Source organism: Phalacrocorax carbo, chromosome 5 (assembly GCF_963921805.1).
Source record: "Phalacrocorax carbo chromosome 5, bPhaCar2.1, whole genome shotgun sequence".
Lineage (NCBI taxonomy): Eukaryota > Metazoa > Chordata > Aves > Suliformes > Phalacrocoracidae > Phalacrocorax > Phalacrocorax carbo.
In genome coordinates, this window is record NC_087517.1 from 58,043,791 (window position 1) to 58,068,755 (window position 24,965).

The 24,965-nt window shown below is 38.5% G+C and overlaps 1 protein-coding gene across 6 annotated transcripts in view; it reads left to right on the top strand.

The window, feature by feature from the left end:
* TUB (TUB bipartite transcription factor) overlaps nt 1–24,965 on the top strand; it is an 85,236-nt gene that overhangs the window by 45,657 nt on the left and 14,614 nt on the right. For 4 of the 6 annotated variants that reach the window (XM_064452650.1, XM_064452648.1, XM_064452651.1 and 1 more), the window contains 8 exons: nt 11,150–11,317; nt 14,971–15,042; nt 15,914–16,035; nt 16,919–17,110; nt 17,671–17,783; nt 18,871–18,985; nt 24,163–24,261; nt 24,666–24,837. In XM_064452650.1, coding sequence (XP_064308720.1) covers nt 11,150–11,317; nt 14,971–15,042; nt 15,914–16,035; nt 16,919–17,110; nt 17,671–17,783; nt 18,871–18,985; nt 24,163–24,261; nt 24,666–24,837 — 1,053 coding nt within the window. The remainder of the gene's footprint in view (nt 1–11,149; nt 11,318–14,970; nt 15,043–15,913; nt 16,036–16,918; nt 17,111–17,670; nt 17,784–18,870; nt 18,986–24,162; nt 24,262–24,665; nt 24,838–24,965) is intronic. The other 2 variants (XM_064452649.1, XM_064452653.1) reach the window with 1 other exon arrangement.

Sequence of the window (24,965 nt, forward strand, 5' to 3'; positions counted from 1 at the left end):
AGCTGCATGCGGCTAAATGTCAGATGTTGAACTGACTGCAAAACACTTATTTTATTTTTTTTTAATTTCTTTGAATTCCTGAAAATTGTTTAAAAGTGATTTCTTGATATTTTTATGAGATTAGAAAATGTGAGTGACTTGGTCTTGTCTCAACATGTACAACCTAGGAGTAAAAGAGGGTTAAGATTTGTAAATTGAGTCTTTTCCAAAGGAGTGTTTTCTCAAATTGCAGAGGAGGAAAAAAGCACTGATGGAAAGATGCTGGTTTTCCTGCAGTGTTAAAGAATTGAGAACCATCTTACACCAGTGTGGTTTTTTTAGACTGTCTGCATGTAATGCAATTTGGATAAACAGCCTTAAATTGCAGTCATTTCTGTCTAGACTCTTACTGAGGTTTAAACTATACAACTTAGTGGTTAAGTGGGCATTTTGAAAATCAATTCAACAAAACTGAGCTAACATTCATAACAATGAACGTTCTTCAAGTTGTTACTTCAGTGTTACTCTATCCCACCTGGTCAATGTATGAAAGGTGTTTGTATGAAAATTTTTCTGCAATGACTTTGCATTAACATAAGGTAGACAAAAAAAATACACTATTCATAATGACAGAAGGGTAGGTAGAAATGGCATCGCCATTATTAGATTTACTATTTGAGCTACATAGACTTGATGGAAGAAGTAACATGACTACTTTAGAGATACTCAAATTTTTTTTATATATATATATATATATATGCAAACTCACAAAAAAAAGAGAGGTTTTTATACCACATACAGTTTCTTTTTATTTGATGGTGAATGACTAAGGAAATTAATAAATACCTTTCCAATAATTTGCAGTTCTTGGGTAAGGCCACTGTAACACTATCCTGCCTGGACTGTACTGTGTTCCTGTCTTGTGTATGTCCAACAGTCCCTCCATTACTGCTTAAGTAAGAAAATAGTGTATATCCTTGTCAAGTATATTTAAAGATAGCAATGACTAAGAAGGGAAATTATTGAGGTTAGAGTATTGGAGCATATCTATAGGGATTTTGCAGGACTTGAGCCTACCTTATCAAAATCCTTTACTGCATCCTTTACATATTGCAGCTTAATTCTTGAGATCTGAATCTACAGCATCTCTATATCTGTAGTCCCTCTGGCTGCCAAGGAAGCCCTAGGTTAGACAAGCCTGGCCCTGAGGTAAAGTCTTTATTAATATATTTGAAATAATGATGGTGTGTGTCAATACCTAGGCTTGAAACAATAAGTAAAAGTCAAAGGTAAGATTAACTGAATGTAAAAACTTGGCAAAATAAGTGAACAGAAAGCTAATGTTTCTCAATGTAATGTAAAACGTAATGCTGCTGCACCATAGTAATACAGATGCCAAATTTTATTTTGAAGTACATCTTGCTGAAGAGTAAAAATTCTTCTACTAGTTTAAAAGAAAACATGACTTAAGCTGTAACTGAGCATTGTGTGGGATAATACTGAAATTATGGTTATTGCATAACCTCGAGGCTCTGTTTCGTCTCATATAATGCCTGTTTTGTCTTTTATGGGGTGTCTATGTCTGTGTTATTTTCAGAACTTAAGATATTGTGATGGTCAGTTACAGTAGGTTTGATTTAACAGCATTGTAATTTAACTGCATTGTATAACGCCATTGTGTGTATACATTCACACCTTTTCTAGGCAGTTTTCTGATGAGCTCTTGGCTAAAATATTCCATGAACAAATCCCTAGACACAGGCCTAGTGAGGCACATAGCAAGAATCATCTGAGTGTGTGATTTCCAGAGCTGTTCTGCAGCCACTGGTCACCTGCACACTGGGGCTGCATTTGCTGGGTAGCTCTCTCTGAAGTCATCTGCTATATGTGGGCAAGTTACCCCATGAGCAGTGTGTGCTTGCTGTGGAGGAGTTGCACGGTTCTTTTATTATCTCACAGCAGGTAACACCTAGTGTTTTTCTCATATGCCAATAAAATTCTTATTCATTTTCTGAAAAATTCCCCAGATTGGAATATTTTAATAGAAGCAAGTTGTGTCAGCAAGAGCAACATCACTTTATGTAGACTGAGAACTTTTGCATGCTGATACTGCTCTATGTGTTGGAAACCGATATTGTTAGCTATAGAAACCTCAGCTTCTGCTGCAATTCTTATTGCTCATCCTGCTTTGCTGTGTGTGGTCTTCCCTGGCCTTCAGTGTTTGCCCATCAATTGCATCTCATGTATGCTTCCATAGAGTTGGAGGTGTTACTCATCAGTTATACTGAAGAAAATTTCGAGCACCACCTCTCCCGAAGTTTATGTCGATGATTAGTAACAAATATTCCTGTCAGTTAAAGTATGTTCAGAGTGTACATGTAGCACTGTCTCATCCAGCTCATCTACTTTTTCCGCACACTGGTATTTAACTGTTCATTCATGTATAAATTCAACCCTGGAATCATATCTAGTTTACCTTTGATAGTGTTGTAAACTTGGAGTGTTTGCAGGGGATTGTAACTGGATTTCCAGTCTTGCAAAGCTGCAGAATATTTTGTGTCTGGATGAAAAAGTAAAACTGAATGCAGCTTTACAATTCTGGAGGGATGGATTTTACTGATCACTCCAGTACAGACAGAGCTAATTTGTGTTACTTAGGAATGAGGAAAATGCAAGTGGTAGCAGAATCCTGTAGTGGAACTTGTATCATTTTTTCAGTTACTTTTAAGAGTAAGTGGGAGTCCTAAGAAAAGATTTAATAATGACATTGAATGGATTTGCTAATAACTCCAGATCTAGCTACTGAAAATGGATGAAGGTTAAATGGTTTTATACCATTTCGTGGCACAAGAGATTTTGTTAGTAGTAGTTCGTCAGTGATTAGACCAAATCTTGGAAACTTTAGGTTCTGATTTTAGCTTTACAATTGCTTCAGGTCTTGTCTCCAGTCTGACTGTACCCTTTGTACAGCCTGTAAATGAGCAGGATGAATGCTGAGGGGTGAATGCACTTTACATGCTAAAATAGCATTTTAAAGGTTTCTGTTAGTATTTAGCTATAGTGAGCATTACCTTTCTAAGCATAGCCAAGCTCTTTGTGCTTTAAGGGAAAAAAAACACCTTTAGACCAGATCCTATGAATAATAAGCTAATTCAGAGTAAAAGTCATTGAATTATACATGAATAGCTCTTGAAGCTGTAGTGTAATGACTGTACTCTGGTCTTAGATTGTAATGCTTTTTTAAGTGCCTCGAAGAATGATGAAACTATGATCAGAACAATGTGCTAAAGACAAACATGAGGGAAATAATAGGTTTAATGAGGTTACACCGACATAAGGCAAGAAAAGGAATTTGGCTAATTGCTCATGTAGAGCTGATTGTGCCTCTGAAGTTAGGGGTCAGTGGATTTTGTAATTCTATGATGAGTAGTATGGTATTTGGCAGTTTTTTCTATGATTTTTTTTTTCCTAAATCTGTGATTATTACTTAATGGCAGTATCCAGTATATACAGTATACACTGTGCCTGTTTTTAAAAAGAAACATTTTGTGGGATGGAGCCTGCAAATGCAGTAAATTGATGACATTCTGTAGTAGCTTAAGTCATTAAATTGCTATTTCTGAAAGCTTTGGTCTCCCAGATTATTGTTTGACATAATATTAAATATTAGGAAAAAAAAACCAAAATGTAACGAATATATGAAATGGTTGTCTTTCTAGTGGAGATAGTGGATAAAATTCTGGTTTGATTTGTGACTCTAGTTAGGGGGTGATTAAGGATATTAGTGAACATGATGTACAGTATCGCGAAATGATTCAATAGAAAAACAATGCAAACAAGTTAAAATAGTTGCAGCAGGAACCTATGAAAAGTATGCACCCTGCACAGTATTTCAAATACAAAACCAGAGCATCTTTAGATATCAAATACTTTGATGCTTCTTTAAAATTGAGGTTTCTGAAAGTATTACAGGTACATTATAGTGATTGGTTTTTTTTCTGTTTGGTTGGGTTTTTTCCCCAGTATAGGTCTGTGAAGAAATTAATAAATATACCAGATAAAGTGCTTTTTTGGCTATGTGCAATGAATGGGACAAAAAAAATCAGGAAGATAAAATGGACCCTTTAAAAAAAAACAAACGGCCAAACACAGAAAACCATGCAGCGCCAGGAGTTAATTCAAAGTGAAATCTGATATGAAAATTCAGGAATCATTCTGTGAAAAGTTGTTGTTATTTCGTTGGTTGGTTGGTTTTGGGTTTTTTTTCTGGCACTCTTGCACTTGTAGCATGTAAGTGCATTCTAGGAAAACCCTGCTCCGCATTGCACTGGTTCACTCACTCCCATGGGCAATATGAATGAAGATTTTTGTCACTGAAATCAGGAATCTGGATGTGTTTAAAATGTTCAAATAAGCAACACCTTCCCAGCAATTTTTGTCTTACATTGTCCATGAAATGTGTATAGTACGTCGGGTATTCCCTGCTGTCTTTATGAGAGTCAGAAAGCAGATGAGCTGCTCTGACACACAGCACGTTTTCTGCCAGGATGGCTATTTCATGTTTTGATTTGGTTTGCTGCTTCTGTGTTTCTTTTTTCCCTTTCACACCTGTCTGGCTGTTTTGATTTGGACATCCTGTCCCATTTTTATATGTAACAAGCAACTACATTAACGCAGGCTGACTAAGAAAGCATCACCATTTGTTGGATAAGAAGCATAATTTCTCACTATAACACTTCCTTTCTGACAGGGGGAGGGAAGTTCATGCAGAGTAGATTTATCTTGGCTTCCCTATGCATTAAAGGGAAAGGGTAGGAGGAACAATAAGTGAGTTTCCACCAAGAAAAGTCCTGTTATTTCTAGATCTGACAATCCTTTCAGGCTGTGCTTTGGCAACTCATAAACTTGATTGTGAAGAAATCATTTTGGCCTCCTCAGAACAGAGATTTATGAAAGTCTAGTTCCTGCTACAGTTTGCTAGATTTCATCAAAGTGAATGTAGAGCTTGGTGCTCAAGCACTTGCTTTTAGTGACCTGATCTGGTGTTAGCAACAGTCTTTCTTTTGATGGAAGTTTGGACTAAATCAGCTCCAGAGGTCCTTTCTTAAAACAATTTATATTTGCCCTTTTCCCTATAAACAAATCCCTTTGTGATTTTGCATTTGCTTGAACCCGTATCAGTGAATATGCAGCCCCTATGAGAACAGGCATATACTGGGAAATGGCTTAGAAAATATATTGGCACCTATAATATACTTAACATTGTTCAGTCCTAAAAAATATAGACTAAAAAATGTTTTTCCCCCTTCAAACATTCTGCTTCCTTGGGGGTGTGTGAGTGATTTTTTTCTGAGAAAGAACCTTTTTCATTCATTGATTTGTGTAATACTACGTTCTTGTACCACTGTTCTGGAAGTAAACATTATTATACTCAGTGGTCATGCTTCTTGATAAATGCAGATTTTAAAAAAAAAATGTTGTTTTGTCTTTTTAATTTAAAATGTAGATCACTTGAGGCAAAAAAGGCAAAAGCAGGGTTTGTTTTAAGCCAAGTTCTTTAATGGACGGAAACTCTATTTCTTCTACTGTCAGCCTAATAAGAACAGATTTATCTGAGGACAGACTCCCTGTCTTTGACCTCGGAGTAGGCCAGCTGGCCTTTGAAGGGTTTTGCTGCCGTCCCTAAGTTGAAGGAGGAGCTGCTCTGCAGGGTTCTCAAAGAGCAGTTGCAAATGCAGCTGTTGCTGCTGGCCACAGCCTTGAGTGTTATCCGCGTGGATGCGACTTCTGTGTCAGACAAGTGGTTTATCTAACCTGGTATCTTGCCTTTGAAGGTACATTTAAAATAAAAAAAATTTTAAAAAGGGAGAAAATTTTCTAGTATGCCTGCATTTGCTGTCAGCCTGTTTGTAGAGGAAGGACCTGTTGTAGAACCCTTGTTGTATGTAACTGAGGTCAGAAAATGTGACTTGAGATTTTCTCTTCCAGAGACCTCCTGCCTGACCTCCATCAACTATTCAGGTCTGATATGCAAAAGGCTTAAGCATATTCTTAAAACTTAGTCTGTGACCAATATGCCTGCCTTCATATGTTGAATTTGTGTCCTAAATGCTTTATAAAATGAGAACAAGAATTTTTGTGTCCTGCAGTTCCTCATTTGCAAAGTAGGGACAGAAATATTTGTCTTCTATGCTATGTTCCTTTCCTGATATGTAATCTTGTTTGCTATTCAGTCACTGAGCTCGATTAGTTCTGTCTGATGTACAGTACTTTTCTGTTTCTTTCTTAGTTTGCAAATGTCCTATGAAAAAATTCTTAATTTATTATAAAACTTATTTTCAAATAATTTAGAAATCTGTCTTTGTGGTGTCCTAGGTGCAGTAAAGACTCTCTCTAAATAATCCGTTAATCATTCTTTCCTGTACTTACAAGTCCATGTAAAAGAACCAAGAGGAAATAACATCTGCTGAAAATCTTTTCACGGCAAAATGTTTGCATGTATAAATACATGCAGAGAGGAACATGATGTGTATAAATACAATTAGGTTCTTTCCCTGAAAGATTCAATTACTGGGGATTCATGTAGCATACAGTCAAATACTTAAATGATGTTTTGGAGACCTGACTCACTATGCTTATGCCTCTAATTTGCTGCTGGGTAGTTTGTCACATATTTAATCTGTAACTAATTTTTTTCAAGGCTACCATTGTGCATCGTGCACTATTGTCAGATAGCAAAATCTTCCCTTGCATTTGGTCTCGTGCCCATCTATAAGTGGTGGCCACATATATCAGCTGCCTCTGAACTTTCCATGGTCATACATAGCTTGGTAGTATGTAGTCTTTTCCTCCCATTTGACCTGTTCCCCCTACCCACCCACCCCCCTAAAGATTTTCAGTACTCTTGATTATCTCTTGAGCAATGAAATAATTAAAGTTGCCATTCTGGCATCTCCTGTTTAATTTTATTATTCTGCTGTAATATTATAGCGTCATTAGACTGTGATGACTGAGAAGCCTTCTGCTGGGGTGTCTAGAAATGCTTAATTTCTGACCAGTCTTGAGAGGAAGTTCCACTCAGACCTATTCTGTTACAGATTCTGGGTTTAGACAGGACTATTCAACAGACTGATCTGAGCCTTGTGTTTAGCATGATTATACCCTTAGTTTCCCACTTGCAAATAGGGTTAGGAAGTGTATTTCTTTTCTGCAAAATCATTTTGAAGATTGTGAAGCTGAAATAAAAATGCATGAGGCTTAAATGGGTGCCCAGAACTGCACTCGTAATGCTCTACTAGTGCTATTGTTGGGGGGGGGGGAAAAACCGCCCCAAAATAACCTCTAGATCCATAGGGCCAAGGAGGAGGGATACCCTTCAGGATCTATAGCCTCAGTCCCATGTAGTCTGTACTTGCTTAATTTGTCAGAAAGAAATTTGTTAGATACCTCTAGTAGAACTGAGATGGCTCATCTATGTTCATTATAGCATCTACGTATAGGACATACCAAAATGGTTGGAAACTGTTCAGCAGAAAGCTGCTAGGGATGTAGGATAGAGAAATGTATGGCTGGTGACCCTCCCATGAAGAGATTTCCTTTAATGGCTGGGCTGGAACAATAAAACAAGGTCTCGACTTCATATCCTTGAAATGTATTGTCATTACTAATCCAGTGAGACTGGATGGGCTTTGGGTTATTGGTCCATCAAAATGCACAAAAGCTTATATTTGTTTCTCATAAGTCATAAACACTAAGCAAGATTTTGCCACTTCATTACTTTCTCAAGGCTTTTGGTAGCAGTTCTCTTTATTTTTCCCATACCTTTTTCTCTCTCCCCTCATTCCAGACCTGGATCTTGTGGGGTTTTGTTGGTTGGTTGGTTGGTTTTTTTTCTTCTTTTTAGATAGTTAACACTTTGTGTGTTTAAAGCAAAACAAAAAAAAATGCTATCTGAAAATCCCTGAGATCAAAGTTAAGTGCTTGTCCACCTAATATATTTTTAATTTCTTAGAATGCACATGAATTCAGGTTACAAAAGCATTCTACGTGGTAGTTTAGATTACCAGCTTTTAAAAGCATGGTACTCTCTGTTTATAAATATTGTCCAAAAGATTTTAGGTTCTAACAGAATACAGGCATTGATAAATAGTAGCTTATAGGATAGAAATGCCAGTGAATGCCAATTTTCGGTTGCATTTTTTTCATTATCTCTCTGTTTTCATCTCTGATACCTCTGGGTTTCATCTGAAACATGACCCTGTCAAAATTTACCAGAAGGCCTGTACTTGAAGGAACTAGTATTCTGCTGGTTGTTTCACTCTTCCTCTTTTCTCCCTACCCTCCTTCACCATTGCCTCTCAAAAATTCCTTTTCTTGTTAGCAGCTCCGTCAGGTTTTTTTTTTCTACCTGATTTTTGGGAAAAGATGTAGAAAACACTGACTGTAGCAATAAAGACTTTCTTTTTGGCACAGCCCACTCAGCTTCTTTGCCTCTTTTCACCCTGTCCTTAAGCAGGTAAACTTATAACTATAGACAGGAATAGTTTGTTTTATTGCACAGTGAACTGTCCTTCGAGTAAGTGGGTGAAAAGGAATCAGCGAGGCAAAGAAAGTGAGAACATAGGGAGAGATCCACCTTGAGTACCATGATTATGCAAGCTTGGAATTGTTTTCAGACATTAGCTAGGTGATGGTAAAGCTGCCTTTTGAACTATGACTTACAAAGATACACTTCTATCTCATGATACAGAAAAAAATGTGTTGTATACTTGCATTTAATACCATTTTACATGCGTATATAGCTACAAAGATGTGTGCACACTCACAAATATTAAATAGTTAATGTTGCATTTGCCACGAACAATCTACAGTATTCTAATGCAGCAGAGGTTCTCTTTTTAACCTGTCTGGCTATATCTTCCATTCCCTTAAATGGGGTCACTAGTGGAACCATTCATAATGCTTAATAACACTCTACCAGTGATGCACACTTCAGAATACTGAAATTGATTTTTCTTCTTTAAAAGTGTGACCTGCCAGTGTAGCCTTGGTCCTCACACCTAATAATACGTGATGTTCCTGACAGCACGGGATGTGAGCGCAGATGATCTGCAGGCATCAGAAAAAAGCAACCACAGTGCAATGTCGAATGCTGTCAAAGGCATTTCATTTGCTGCAGATCAATGTCTGCTTCGAAGAAGAATAATTAAGGTGTTTTGTTCTTTTTGAAATGGGTTCTCAAAATTAGGTTTGTATCATCCAAAGCTTAAGAAGGGACTAGATAGATACGCATGAGGTATGAGCATCTTGTTATAATTCATGGTGCGTAACACTTTTGAAATTCAGAGTATTACGCTAAGAACCTAACTTTAGGCAGCCACTTCAGTGATAATGGTAATGGTTAATATGGCTAAAGCCATGGATCTGAGCGGCTACCTGTCTGTTCTAGAGCACCTTTGCTGTAGTGCTTATCCTGAGATAACTTTTAAGAAAAATGCTATTCTGTTCGCTGCCATATTGCACCTGCAGCATAGGAAATTATACTGTTCATTCTGCATCACACAGAGCTTCTGTCTGAATTTGTCATCCTACCAAGATGAGAGAATTGTTTCCATAGACCTTATTTAGTCCATCAAGGTTGAATGGACAGATTGTTTATTTGTTGTTAGTTTTACTGTAAGCAAATCAGAATTTTCAGGGTTGGTGCAGAAATTGCCAGATAAGGGTCTGTGTGGTGCAGATGAGTCAATAATTCCTTGTGGTCTTGAACTCTGTGAATTTAATGCTTTTGCAGTGTCGGACTGCATCTTGTTAGGCAGTCGCACAGCCAGTGCTGTTCCTGTTCCTGAGGGTGTGGACCACTCTCTTTTGCACTTGTGCTTTGTGCCGCAGTGGCAGTGACAGCAAGTATGGCACAGTACAGTTAAGCATGCTACATGTATAATCCAGTTGTCTTTTAATGCAAGTTGACAGCTGGTGGCAAAGCGGATTGAAACGGTATTCTTGGAGACTTCTGCTATAGATCACAGTCTGAAAAAATCCCAGTCCCTACAGCTCCTTCTTACAGGATTTATTCAGCTCTGTTTGGTGGGAGAAGCACCATATTCTTCTGCTGAACTATCTCTTTGTAATGCTTGCTAATTCTCCACCATGTTGCTTGCTTATTAACAGAAACTTTGGAACCGCAACAGTATACAGGCTTTTGTTATTTACTGTATCTGTACATGATACTACCATTTAACTGGTGCAAAAGTGAATTTTGACATAGCTAATTTAGTAATATATACCAGCACTGAGTCTTAACTAAGAGCTGAAGTACATTTGCAATCTGATGTTTTAACTTGCTTTCCCAAAGAAAAAAATGAAGGTAGATTGTGATATTAGCATACCCCACCCACCCCATATTTTCATTTTTCTGTCTTCAGAGGCAATTTACAGCTGTAAGGAGGTAAATAGTTTCTTTCTGGCTGTTGTCAGGAGTCACAGAATCGGGATGGCTGAAGCTGGAAGGTGCCTCTGGGGACTGACTAGTCAGTCAGAGCGGGTTGCCCAGGACCATGCCTAGTTGGGATTTGGACATCTCAGAGGATGGAGGTTCCAGGGAATGTGTGTTTGCTTTATAGTTTTACTCTGATGTTTTAACTGTATAGCAATTTACTAACTCAGGCATATTTAGGCTTGTTAACGTGCTGCTCTTCCTCTTGTATACACAGCTAGATCTACTTGTGAATTTTCCAGGTTTCTGAAACTTTGAAGCATCATTTCATAATAGCACTTGTTTATTAGGGGATAATCTGGGACCCAGGCTTATCTGTTTCTGGACCAGTTGTGTGTCCTTATGAAAGGTGCATCTGTTTTCTTTCAGTCTCTCCAGTGAATTTCTCTTCAGTTTTGTTTTCACTGTTTCTGGTACAAGCATGGTTGTGCTTTGGGGGTGAGGAGGACAGCAGTGAAATCCTGATCACCTCTTGGAGGTTCTCTAGTGCAGTATGTGGGAAGTAAGATGTTTGCCTTGGAGGCTAGTTTAGTCTTGTTTAAGTCTAGAAATGTTATTGAATGTGAACCTCTGATCTGTGATTCTTAGAAAAGATGCTTTCTGTGAGTAACCAATTCTCTTTTCAAGTAACTTCTTGACACAAAGACAACTAAAGCTTTTGCTGTTGTCTGACAGGGATTGATGGTCCAGCTGCTTTTCAAGATGATGTTCAGAAGATAGGAAGTCAAGTGCAGATTCTCACTGTTGGGCAGTCTAGCCATGATGAAGATGATGGAGAGAAAATGGCTAGTGGCCAACAACAGCAAAGCAAACAAGATCTTAGAGCAGCAATGCAGAAAAAAGGTAAGTAGCCAAAAACTGCCTTCACATTCTCATTGCTTGCTTTATGTACATTGACTCCTTTTCCTATTCTCACTCTAAGCCCTAGCCTAAGCAGAGATTGTTACTCTGTGTTTCTTCTCCTCAGAGCCTGTTCGGCTCTATTTTATTATCTAAAAAAAAAAAAAAAAAAAAGTAGTTCTTTTTTGTCCCAAGGAACAAGAACTCCCCAGGTTCTCAGGGTTGTGGCTTTCCCATCTGCAGTGCAGTGCTGCTATTAAGGTACCAGGCAGATGCTAACGCTCATATCCACCTGTTCACATTTTTATATTGTACAACTCTGGAAATCACTTACTTGAGGGTTAAAAAAAAGAGTATGGAATAGCAACATTCAAACTAGAATATTAATTTTAGTTGTGTTGTCAATTAAATATTTCTCATGTTTCTATAACGTGTGTTCACGCTTGCAGAGGTGAAACTTACAGCACTGTGTATTCTGCAGCATTTCCCATGCATGGTTCTCAAATGTTCTGGAATATATTTTTTTCTAGAGGCATGCATGATTTGGGAGATAGATTGTGTACATACACATTCATGCATTCGTCTCTTCCTTCCTGCAGCGTTGTTATCTCTCATTAGACATTAACTGTAGGAAGGAAGAAACCTAAAATCCTCACAAAGCTTGTTCTGAAGCCATTTGCTTCGGAATTGTTCTTCTTCAGTGTACAGCTTTTGAAGCAAAGATGGCTCAAGCCAAGAGTGCTCTGATGCTTTAAGAATAAACTCTTTGTGTGTAAAGAGCAAAATGTAAGTGCAAACTTGACTCATCTAGAATAGACTATTCATATCTAAATGCTCGCCTCTTGTCTGCAGAGCAGTTCTCGCCAAGATTCATTTTTTTCCCTGGGGTGTTACTCTGCAGATGTGAGCAACTTCAACTGAAATGGGCAGATTTTCTCCAAGTGTGGTATTTCCTGGGCATTTGAGTCAGAGGGATGTTGGCATGACTAATAAGTTCTGATCTGTGTGGTGATTGTGTTGCCTTAGACCATGGCTCAGAATATTTAATCATCAGGCACATTACTTACTAAAGCTGGATTGACTTAAAAACTATCCACAGACTTTTCAAATTAGGTCAGAGCACTCAGATTTTCACTCTGGGGAACATTTCTATTTTTTATGTTTTTTTTTCTGGGTTAAGATATGTTTTTATTCTCCCCAGTTTTTTTGTTTTAAATTTTAAAATATTCTTTTAATTTTAAAAGACCCACCTCATTGGGTTGTGGTTTGGTTTTTGTTGTTTGTTTTGATTTGGTTTGGTTTGGTTTTACTTTGTTGCTTCCTATTCTTAAATAAATTATATGACCTTTTTTACCAGCTCTGAGTATAGACCTGATCGGAACAGACACTGCTAAGAGTGGACCACTAGCATGCTTCAAGTTGCGGTGGGGGGCAAGGAGACGCTTTTAAAAAATGGGAATGCTGAGTTTTACTCATTTTTATTAACAACAGAGCTATGTTCTGTGAGACACAAAGAAAAAAGCATCTCCATAAAATATTTTTACTGTCTGTATATGTTTTGCCACTTGATACCAGCAGAGGAGGCTTGTTAGAAAGTTTTGAGTATCCCAGTATTCATGAGAAGCTTTATGTAGAGCTAGGGCTCTTCATGTGAATTCCCACTGCCACTTCATAGTTGTGGCATGTCCCCATTGGTCTGAAAAGCATTTTGAATTGCTGTCTTCCATTAGACCTTCTCCTGCATGGAATAGGAGCAAAAGAAGACAGAGAGATAGATGCTAACTGGCCTAATGGGGAAGTCTGGGTCCTATCAGATTTGTGTAGCCCTGATTTATGCTCATTCTGCTCTTTGACACTAACTTTGTGGAGAGAAGCCTCTCTCAGCATGTGTCTCTGCTTCCCCAGTAAGTCAAGTTCTGTTATGAGACGAGGTTATAGGCTACCTGGGTGTGAAAAGAATATGCCACTTGCAAGAAAATGCCAAATATTTGTTTGGTTTTTTTTATTTGGTTCCTCTATCTGTTGGAAATTACCATACTAGAATCATTTTCTCCTGCAGGGAGTATTGGTCCTTTTGATTTCAGAAGTCTTACTGTATAGACTTCTCTCTGGCAAATGAGTCACTAGGACAGAACCAGACTTCCATAAGTTTTAACACTGAATAACTAACATTTAGTCTTCACATTTATCAGTTTCTTACGTGTCTCTGTAAAGACTTGGAATGAACAATTTGGCCTTAGTTCTTCTTTGGCACCTGAAGTTACAACTGTTTTGAGATTTAGGGAAGGAATAGATTTGATTTCTGGGTTGAAAAACAAAACAGGAGCTCTCTGAAGCATTTTTCCCCACAGGTCATAAGTGCATACTTTTCTAAGGCTGGCATGGAATTTTCACCACTAAAATATTGGTGGTGAAATATTGAGCACAGATGTAGAAAAAAACCTGATTATGTCTGTGCATATGAAGTATGGCTTTATTGCACAGCTGCCAGCTGAGAAGATGGACTATCTCTATTTTCCATGCATAGTTGACTAGAACGTAGTTGCCATTATTAAGAAATAATACTTGTGATTAATGAGGGTGTGATTAATAATGAGTGAGTTCTACAGGCTTTGAAAATATCTGTTGACCTGTGAACTCAGGGCTCTCTTGCATAACCAGATCCTGTTGAAACTTTTTGCTGTCACACTGTGTGGTGTGTGCCCAGACTGGGGGAAATGAAGAAGTGGATAACGAGACCATTCATGGTGCAGCTGAATGGAATACAAGCATTGCATATGCTTCTGTTTTATCCACTTGCTCTTACTACTCTGGTGGTGTTTCATTATCCAGTGTGCACCTGCTGTCAAAAGCTATTTTAAAGGGATATGCATCGAGGTTATTGGAAGCAGCAATAACATAACAAGTATTTAAATGCCCCTTTTGGTGTCTTTCTTTTTTTTCTCATTCTGTTCCAAAATTTGAACTGAAGAAAGCTATTACTGATACTATCTCCAATGGTTATATTTCTGTACATTAATTTAGTTCAGTCTCTGCTTGTTGCAGACCAAGCTTATATTCCGAAAGACTAAGCTACATGAAAGTCTCTATGTGTATCCCTGGAAGTCCTGGAAGAACAGTTTAGAGAGCCTGAGAGAGATGATGAGGATGCACAGGGATTTAGGTAGAATTTAGGCCATCCGAATATGAGTCTGAATACTTTTTTCAATTTTACTGAATGAATATTTGTGTAGAATCTGTGTATATCACTTGTGTTGATCTGGTGTGGTTTTTTTTTTTTTCCTTTGTGTGTGTGTGTGTGTTAGAATTTGAAAATAGGCCAAAAACCTGCCATGCAGGGCACCTCGTGCACAGAAGGGTTTGTCGCACAACTGTTCTGTGTGGATGATGATTTCTGAAGCTTCAGCTCTGTGATTCAGGGCTTTTTGACTTTATTCAAAGTACTCAGAAAAGAAGGTGACAGCAGGTATAAGCAGGTAGAAGGTGAATTTGATTGTGCAGAAAGATAAAATGTCCATAACTGAGGATTCAGGCAGCAGCATTATGGCCCCATCCAGTAAGCCTTTAGCCCTGTACGGAGTCCTGTTGGCAAGTTAGGCTTGTTCACTCAATTAAGGGTTTGCAGAATCAAGCCCATGGATTTTTTCCTTTCCCAGATCCCCATGCAAATACATCCTGGTCCTCTTCCACCTCCCAATCCAGTCTTGTCGCCCTGGATCATGTTCCTGGTAAGTACAGAAGGAAAAAGTTAATTATGCCCATGCTGCTTGACTCTGGAAATCTTTGCATTTCATTTATCCTTCTGCATCGGCCTTACCAGTAGTGCAAATTCTGGACCAAGTGTTTTCTTTTTTTTTTGAACTTAAGAGTTTGAACCTGAATATAGGGTGGCTTCATTTGCATGATACTCCTTGAAAAACTAGCCTGGCAAATGACACTTTCTGCTGCTAAGTCCTATTTGGTGTTCCAAGTTGTGTTCTCCTTCAAAATGTCTGCGTTTTGAATTCTCATACAGTCAAATTTTTAAGTGCTGTAGGGCAGTTCCTTTGGCCTGGGCTGATACCATTTTTTACATAAAAGAAATATGCATGAGAACATTTCCTTGATGTGAATGTTCCTTCTCAGTCTAAGATCTGCTTTTCATCAGATCACATAGGAACAGTTAAAAGTGTGCTGTAGAAGGGCTTGTATTTTAATGGTTAAGGTTTCCAAATGGCTGTGATAGGTTGTTCGCTCAGCTCCAAATTCAGGTTTAAGATTTTGTGTTGTATTTGAAGTATTTGATTGGATGAAGAAGCTCTGAATTTAATTTCTAATTGGATTATTGCTCCTCCTTTATCATTGGATAACTCAATGCTCTCTATGGAATGGAAACAATGATACTTCCTTTCTCATTTGCTGAAATGTTTTGGCTTCTGAGGGCAGGTACTGTCTCACCCACATATTCGTACACTGCTTCGCACAGTGTGAACCTCCCTCATGCACACCATCTCACTTGTGAGCCTAAGGGCGCAACAGTATACTAAGTGATGTTTTACAGCAAGTATGGAGAGCTTTAATGTATTAGTATTTCATATAAGTGCGCTGCTTTCTCCTCAGGCATTTCAAGCAGCATGAATTTTGATGAGGAAGAAGATGAGGAAGATGAAGACAGCTCCAGTTCTTCACAGTTAAACAGTAACACCCGGCCTGGTTCTGCCACGAGCAAGAAATCCAATAAGGTAAGGGGTGATGATGAAGAAGGAGCACGCAGGCTTTATGTACTGCGTGATTTCAGAGTGCAGTCAGGATAGGCCTGGATTTCTTGTTTTGTTTTTAATAGGCACTAGAGTATCTCCTAGTTGATTTACTGTGATAGCTCTCAGGGTTCACAGGACCAAGCAATGAAAATAATGACTTGGAGAAAAGAACAGCAAATATTGTCTGAACTTGAATGAAGAGAAAGGTAAACAGTAAATATTTACCTTTCTACTTCTTGCAGGTGCTCAGAAGGATCTTTTGTTTCTATTGCATTTTTCTGAGCATTTTCCCACCCTGTTCTTGCTGCTACCATCCAAATATAAAATAAGACTTTGGCATGTTCAAATATTCTAAATCACAAGCTCTTGCTTGATGGTGCCCCACCTTTTTATATACTACGCTGACTTCTCATCTCTGTTATGTCTCTGTCTAGCTTAATCTGTCTCTCCCTATCCCATTTCTTCCTTTCATCAAAGGCCATCACTGTCCTTGGGTATGGCCTTTCTGAAAAAAGAAGCATGGTGAGGTGAGGAGGTGTGAGCCAGAGTTTGCTTTGTAACATTAAACCACTCTGGCTGTGCAGCCACCCTGTTCTGCTTTGCCAGATGTGTCTATACACTGAGCATCAGCAGCACAGAGAACTGTTCCCTGAGCCCTTGGTAGCTAAGAGCTTGACCGATTGGATGGGGAGGGATCCTTAGCTTGATAAGCTGCCTTCAAGGCTGATGAAGAATCAGAATGGGGAAGACAATACATCCATTGGTTTTATTTTTTTAAACTGCAGCCTCTATCAAATGTCATTCTTTTTACTTATAACCTTGTAAATCAAAGTTGAGGAAACCTGAGTTTTGTTTACTGTTTTAGGAAGCAGCCTCAGCCCCCAGTCCTTCCACAAATGAGCCTCTCATAGATGTTGATGACCTGGAGGAATTTGCTGTAAGACCTGCTCCACAGGGTGTCACTGTCAAATGCAGAATCACAAGAGACAAGAAAGGAATGGACCGAGGGATGTACCCTACTTATTACCTCCACTTGGAAAGGGAGCATGGTAAAAAGGTCATAAAATAACTTAAATGGCATACCAGTTGCATCTGACTATTAAAAAAATTATTAAAAGTCTGAAGAAGTCTTACAAAGAGAACATGTTATATTTTAAATATATTTTCACTTTCACTGAGATCTGCCCTACAGTCTTCCAAAAGCAAAACAATAGTAACACTTTGTTCTACTGCCTTTCTTCATATGACTAATCTTTGGCCTTAAATAATCCATGCACGGCACCTTTATGTCAGCAGTTGGGGCTCTCTGCATTCTGTGACCTGAAAAGCATCTATTTTCAATTCAGCTGGAAAAGCCAGAGCAACTTAGAACGAAACATTTCACAAAATAGACCAAATTTAATTATTTAAACCATAAATAATGGACTGAGTGGTTGAGAAGTTGCTTTCCTTTTACAAATTTTTATCTGGTTTTGCTAAGTCCCAGGAGACCTTCTGTTGCTTCACTAATGATGCTGGAAGACAGAAAAATTGCCTATGGTTTCCTTACATCAAAGCAAGAAGTGGTGTGTGCTAACCCCTTTGGCATTCTAGAATATGTTTTTTTGCACTGCTTAGGTGTTTCTGTTAGCTGGAAGGAAACGAAAGAAGAGTAAAACCTCTAATTACCTCATCTCCATAGACCCAACTGACCTGTCTCGGGGTGGAGAGAGTTTTATTGGAAAACTGAGGTAAACACTGATACATCTAAGAATTTTCTTTATATAATATAAAGTTCATTTGAAATTAAGAAGCCTGTAAGCCACGATGACTTCTTAATTAAAGGCTTGACTACATCATGTGATAGTGGTCTTAAAGTTACCAGTATCTAAGGCATGTTTTCAAAACATCTCAAGTACTTAAGAGATCACATTTTATTAAAAGTCAGCAGGACTAAAGCTCTTAATTGCTCAAAGGCCAGGTTCTCAAGGATCTATGAGCACAGCTTATCTTAATGGGGTTTTCAGAAGTGCATGAGTAGATTGTGTCTAGTCCCTATTGATAGAAATACCTTGGAATGGAATTGCGGTTTGTTAGACAATCTGAAAATCTCTTTGGTTTTGCCCATTTTTTAAGATCCTAATTAGAGTCCACAAGTAGTGGGATTCTTTCAGAACCACATGTTTCTTTTCTGTCACCCCAGCATACATCAGTCTGTTATTGATACTTATGTGGAGCCTCTCAATATATGTTTAGATTATCTGTGCCTGAGGAAAGGGACTGTACTGCTAATTGCCACTTGCCCATGTGGATCTCAGAACTTCAGGCACTGTTTATTGCAGTGCAAACACAGAATGGGGATAATGTGGTTTTAGTATACTATTTTAAGTAATATTTTGCACTTCTTGGTGTGATTTCCATTTAAATAGGAAAGACTGATCTTATAAATTTATGAAAATCGCTCTCTGTATTCTAATAGAGTTAGTAGTCAGGTGAGAAAGCAGATAGGTTTGTAGAGAGTAAGCGTATTTTTAAAACCAAGCAAACAAATAACCCCGCCTGTGTGTTTTCTTATCGCTTTCTTGAATTTACTATTTTGCAAGATGTCATGAGAAATCTCCAGTGTAATGATAAGGGTCCTTTCGTGGACTCTGCTGTACTGTACCTTTACATTTTTCTTATGACTGTTAATCCAGGAGTTGCCATTTAGTTGGGATTAGAATTAACAACTATTTGTACTCAATATTCTTTCTTTCCTTTGGGGCTACAATGCAGTAAAGGATGTCTCAGGCAGCATTACTGGCAAAAGGTGATTGCATTTTCCTTTCTTTTTGATAGATCGAATCTTATGGGAACTAAGTTTACAGTTTATGACAATGGAGTAAATCCAATGAAAACAACATCCAGCCTGGAGGCGAGTATCCTGCGTCAGGAGCTAGCTGCTATTTGTTATGTAAGTACTGCTCACAGGCAATATATGCAAGAAAGGGTAGGTCAGTTTCTGAAATAGCACACTGAACTTCCTTCTCACTTACGATTATGTAAATCAGCATTTGTACTTTGATATAATCAAACGGCTGATGTTCACTACAGAAACCAGGAAATTCAGTGGAAAGCAGAGGTGAAAAGTGTGCCCAGAACCAGGTTGCCCACTTCTCACTTTTGGTCAGAAGGTGTTGGAGCTTTTAAATAACCCTCTGGAAGAGGTAGGATGCTTCACAGACTGCAGGCATCATCCAAGGGAGCCTCCTGAACTGTAGAGTGTTGTGCGCATGGAATTACTGCACTGAAGTATGATCATTTGTAATGGCGTTGTGGAGGAGGTCTCTCTGATCCAAAACACAGGTAACTGGACAGCAAGGTCTGCAGCAGTGGCTGAGAGAGAAAAACTCTGGGGTAAAAACTCTGAAACTCATTTTAACCAGGAAAAAACCCCAAACAAACCTCAAACAAAAAGCAAAATTCAGTTGAATGAGAGAAACCAGCCTCTTATAGGACAGTAGATACCATTTGTCAGGGTCAATGCAGACAACCACGACTTGAAGCACGGTTGCTGTTGTTTCATGATTATGAGATGACTAACCCTTTTGGTGAGACTATTCTTTCTGTCCAGAAATCTCTGGGCCCAAGAAAAATTAGTGCATACACTGCTACAGAAAGTTTTCTGTTTTCACAAATCAACAACTTGTGACAAAAATACCCAAGAACTGCTTTTCTGAAAAGTTCCTGCCCAGATTAATCAAGGTTGCCTGGCGCTCTGTCGGACTGAGCTCCAGCCATCCCAGCATATACCCTGCGTATGCACAGAATGTGTCCCTGGAAAGGTCAGCTTTAGATTGCAGGGTGCAATGTGTCTGGAAGCTTTTTGGCACATGAGAAGGAAAACAGAGAGCCATCCTCTCCATGCAAAGTGCTGAGAGCACTGAGGGGTGGCAGTATTAGCTGCTAATGTGTTCTTTTCCTGCTGCTTAGGATCCAGCTTTTCTGTGAATATAGTATAAATACTGGTTTTGTTCGCCTGTTCACATGTGCCATTATTCAGGCACATGGCCTATGGTTGCAGGCAAGGCAGACAGACAGACACATATATCCCACCATTCCTGTTGGATTTGAAACTCTATGAGAATTTCAGAAAATCCAGGTAACAGGATTTAACAAGAGAGTCCAGGATTTTATGTCAGTTTACAGTTTGACTGAAGCGTCAGTAGGAACTTAGAAGAACTTACATGTTTAATAGAGGTAATTTTATTGGTTTATGTAGGAGGGCATTCTCTGGAGCCTGGCAACTAGTCTTCTGATGCAAGCTCGAAATACAATGAGGAAACAAAAAACAGTTTTAAAAAAGTTATATATTAAAAAATGTAGGCATTGCTTGTATAAGCCAACAGCAATAACATTTGAACCATTAACGTTAGCAACTAAAAAACTCAGCTGAGGTTAGCAGACGTAATTAGAAGTGTGAGTGTTGGAAAGAACAGAACCAGGGCCACTGTTTGGAGAATGTGGCTAAGATAAGCTGCCTTTATGTATCTGTTTTGAGATCAGCAGTTTAAAACTTGTAAGTTTGTATAAGAAAATTACTCATTCCATTGACATTTTGATACTCATGGAGAAAGGCAGCAGGCTCGCAGGTGCATTATGGCCAGAGGACAAAAGGAAATCAGAATGTTATTTTATTACTAGCCAGGTTTGCTCAAGTGAGGTTATTGTTTCCGGCTGCAGCAGAACCACAGCAAAGGTGGCCCGAAAGAGCGCTCCTGAAACACCCTGGTCCTAAGGTAACCTTTTAATTCCTGCCTTGAGATTTTTCCTGCAGCAAAAACTATAATAAACAATGCTTTGAAAGCATCACTATGCTGTCTCTTAGCTCATCCGATTAAGTAGCCATCTGGAGAGGAAGCTGTACCTGCTCCCACTTATACTGAGCCTGACCTGCTGCATCGTCTCAGCAGGTCTAGTTTATACAGGCAGAAGCTGGTGATGCATCTGTTGTTAACTGTGGGATAAACATTTTGAGAACTCTTATCGTGGAGCTTACCTTAGGGCACGTTTCAAGCAACAGGAATAAAGTTAGTGCAAGGACCAAGTTTTATCAGGTGCTGTTAACCAATTTTACTCTCCCCATTGATGGCAGACTAGCATATTAATAAACCTGCAGCAGCACCTAATGGCTGATTTCAGAATCGCTTGGCAAAATTTATCAAGAAGCAGGGAGGTGTAACTGTACCATTTGTACCAGGATTTTTCTGTGCTGGATTCCTTTACATCCATAGTAGCTCACAATTCAGTTTGTGTCCGGTTCTGCAGGTAGGCAGCTCAGCTGATATTCTAGAGGTGTGACTCAGGTTTCAGTAAAGCAGTAAAACCACGTGTTTCTACTCAGGCCTCAAGCACTTGCATTGTGCTCCAATGTAGTGGGTTCTGTGGTTTGCATTTTCTATGGAATGATAGTTTCTACCGGGTATATTAAGGACAGGGCACAGCTGTGTAAATCGAGTCCAGAAAGGGAAGTCGCTGAAGGAAAATTAGGGCAATTAAATAGTGAATCTCCTGGTTGCTGTTGGGATATACACCTTGCAGCTTTTATCATGGTAGCTATTGCCACCATAGTGAAATACTTACACAAAATTATGGAAGTGTGTAAGATTTTAAAAGCAACCCTGGGGAGAAGCTCTGTGTTCTTTCAGTCTGGTTTATTGTGACACATGCTTGTAGAACAGCTTAATGGTTGGGCTAAGGCAGAGAGTGCAGCTTCTAAGCAGTACTGGGCCAAATCCTTAGCTGATTTAAATCACTGCTGTGCTGGTTGAGTCAACAGGGCACTTGTCAGCAAACAACCCTTATTTTGAGTTCGTATGTAAACCAAGACTGTCAGTGGTATTAAAATGGTGTGAAATCAGAATTTGGCTAATGTTCCCCTAATAATGCCATTTGTAGTCTTGAATTTAAACATACAAAATAGTGGAGGAGAGAAATAAAAGAGAAACAGGGAATGAGATAGGAGATGAGGGGAATTAATTTTATTTGGATGCATGTAGATTGGAAAGGTCTGCTTTTAATTAAAGCTCCTCTTTTGTACCAGCTGTTTTCCTCATATATTCCATGTTTGAAGAATTTCAGTTCTGTACCTTGATTTTAGTAAAAGGGTAGCATTTGCCAATAAAACTTTTGATATAATTGGTGACTGAGGTAACGTGCAACTAGAAACCATTCCTTATCATTAGCCAGAAGTATTGATTTTAGTATTTCTGAGTAAATCCAAAGAATATAATCCTGTTTTTTCAGAGTGATAATACTGCTTGTTGGGAGGGAAGTGATTCAGCGCTATTATTTAATTTTACCTTGAACAATGTCTTCAACCAGTCAGCATCTAAGTTAATTGTATGTAGCAGAACTGCAGCTTGATCAGAAGAAGACCTTCTAAGGCATTGCAGAGAAGACCAAAATTGTCAGTAGTTAGTGGAAAATAAGCATAAGCATGAATCTTTTCTTAGAAATTGTCCTCTGCTGTGCTGAGTCTCTCCTGCTACTAAAATTAGTCATTTTAGTTTGAGTCTCACAGTGATACAAAACCAAGTCTACACTTCCAACTGCACTAATAACATTGGTTTACTCTGCCAAAGGCCATGACATAAGTCATTCAGAAAAGAGGTAGAATCTTCCCATTAATGTACATAGTTATGAAGAGATATGAATATACTTGTATTGCTTTAAGAGTATTCAGTAAAATAACTCAGTGGAATTTTTCTTGCATGCATGAAAATCTTTAATCAGTTGTGTAAAATCTCCAGATGGTTTGCTGAAACAACCAAAGTTATTTCAAAGGTCTGATGGATGACAAAACTTCTGGACGAGTAAATTTTAGGTGGATATTTTCAGACGTTTCCAGTGAGTTGAGATGTGTGGATTTTTGCTGGTAGAAGTAGAGATGTTTAAAAAAGTTTAGTTTTCCTTAAAATCAGGGCATTTTAATTAAATAAATAAAACCAGAGACATAAAAATAAATAAAACCAGAGACATCTAAATATGTTACTTCTGAATGTCCCAGTGGTAGAGCCACACCTGCTGGAGCCTGGGGGTGGCCAGGTCTCGACATCTTGTGGGAATAGCGCCAAGGGGAATTTCCTTCCTTAGATTAATTAGTGTGTGCCCACAGCCCTTCACCTGGGAAAGGTGGAGGGGAGGGGAAAAAAAAAAGTAGCACAAAGCATGAGGAGGTGGACTTTTGGAGTGCCACTGTTCCATTTACCGGAGTTAATGCTAGAACAGGCAATTGGGTTTCAGTGAGTGTGCTGGAAAATATCGCCCTTTACTTTTTCTTTTTCAGAAGTACATGATGACTTCCTGAAATGTTTTGCCCCAGTTTCTTCTATGGAAAAAATAAAGCCTCAGATGAAAATAAGACTTTAGGCCTATTTAGATTTTAGTGGTTATGTTTTGAGAGGATGGTGCAATACTGGAACACTTTTGTGAAAAGCGGGGCAGAAAGGCATCAAATCATGTTTAATGGAAGAACTTTATTTTCAGTGGATTTGGTTTTGCTACCCATGTTATTTCTTTACTTTCCCTGACTTCATAGTTCAAAAATTTGCTTTCATGCTAATGTGTTTGTTTTTTACCATGCTCATCTCTAAGCATAACATATCTGAAGACTTTGAAAACCACGGCACTGCTAACAGATGCTCTTACTGGCAGCTTCTTCTTGTTTGCTTTTGTGTTGGCTCTAGAATAAATGGAGTAGGTCCCATATATTTAATTTTGTCTCTCATCAAAATGTGTGACTGCATTATATGATTTTTATATTACAAATACTTTATTCTGGATCTAGCAGCAGCCAAGCAATCTGGGTAGGTTTTTTAACAAAGGGATTTTTTTTTTTTTAATTTTATTAAGGTTGCTGGCAGCTGATGGTAGGAGTGTTTTTGGAAACCTCTCTATTTGCATTTTTCTTGTTGATGGAGCTTCTAAGACAAAGCTGAATATTTGGCAGTGCCAATGAAGGTTGGAATTTCAAGACGTTTTTTGCGTTGACTAACAAATAAGTTCCCTGGGCTGCCACTGTGTCTCTCTGTTGAAGAAATTAACTTTAAGAATACAGAACATGATGAACTCTTTTCTAAACATTTTTAGGAAACAAATGTCTTGGGGTTTAAAGGACCTCGTAAAATGAGTGTGATCATACCAGGAATGAATATGGACCATGAAAGAGTTTCCATCAGACCACGAAATGTAAGTCATACCATCAGTCAATGATAAAAATTAATTGAATTCTTTTTCAGTTAGAGTTGTTGGGGTTTTTTTTCATTTCTGAAGGTGTAGAGTTTAAGAAACCCAGTATTTGAAAAATTGCAGAACAATGGGATGTGTGACTAGTTCTGTGACTCACAAAAGCACTACAAATAATGTATTTAGATACCAAAAGGTACAACTAACCTTTTCCAAGCTGTGGAAAAGACATGAATGCACATTTGCATTAAGATACTCAGAAATCTCTGTTTCATTTGACAATACTGTTTTGAGGGTTAACGGTGACAGTTTAGTCTTTGGGCTAGGATTTATGAATGGGTTTTTTGAGTGAATTTCATTTTTGTCTGTGAGTGTGAAACTGAAGTGTGTATCTGTGTTGTGTGCAGGAACATGAGACACTTCTTGCAAGATGGCAGAACAAAAATACAGAAAGTGTCATTGAGCTGCATAACAAAACACCAGTCTGGAATGATGACACCCAGTCCTATGTTTTAAATTTCCATGGTCGAGTCACACAGGCCTCAGTGAAAAACTTCCAAATTATTCATGATAATGATCGTAAGTATAGCTCTCTCTGTAATGTGTAAAAACAGTACTGCTTACACAGCCTTACAGTGATTCTGCCCTTGCTGTTCTTACCTGAGTGAGTTTAGTTTAGTTCAGTTGTTATGTGTGTCCAACTTAAT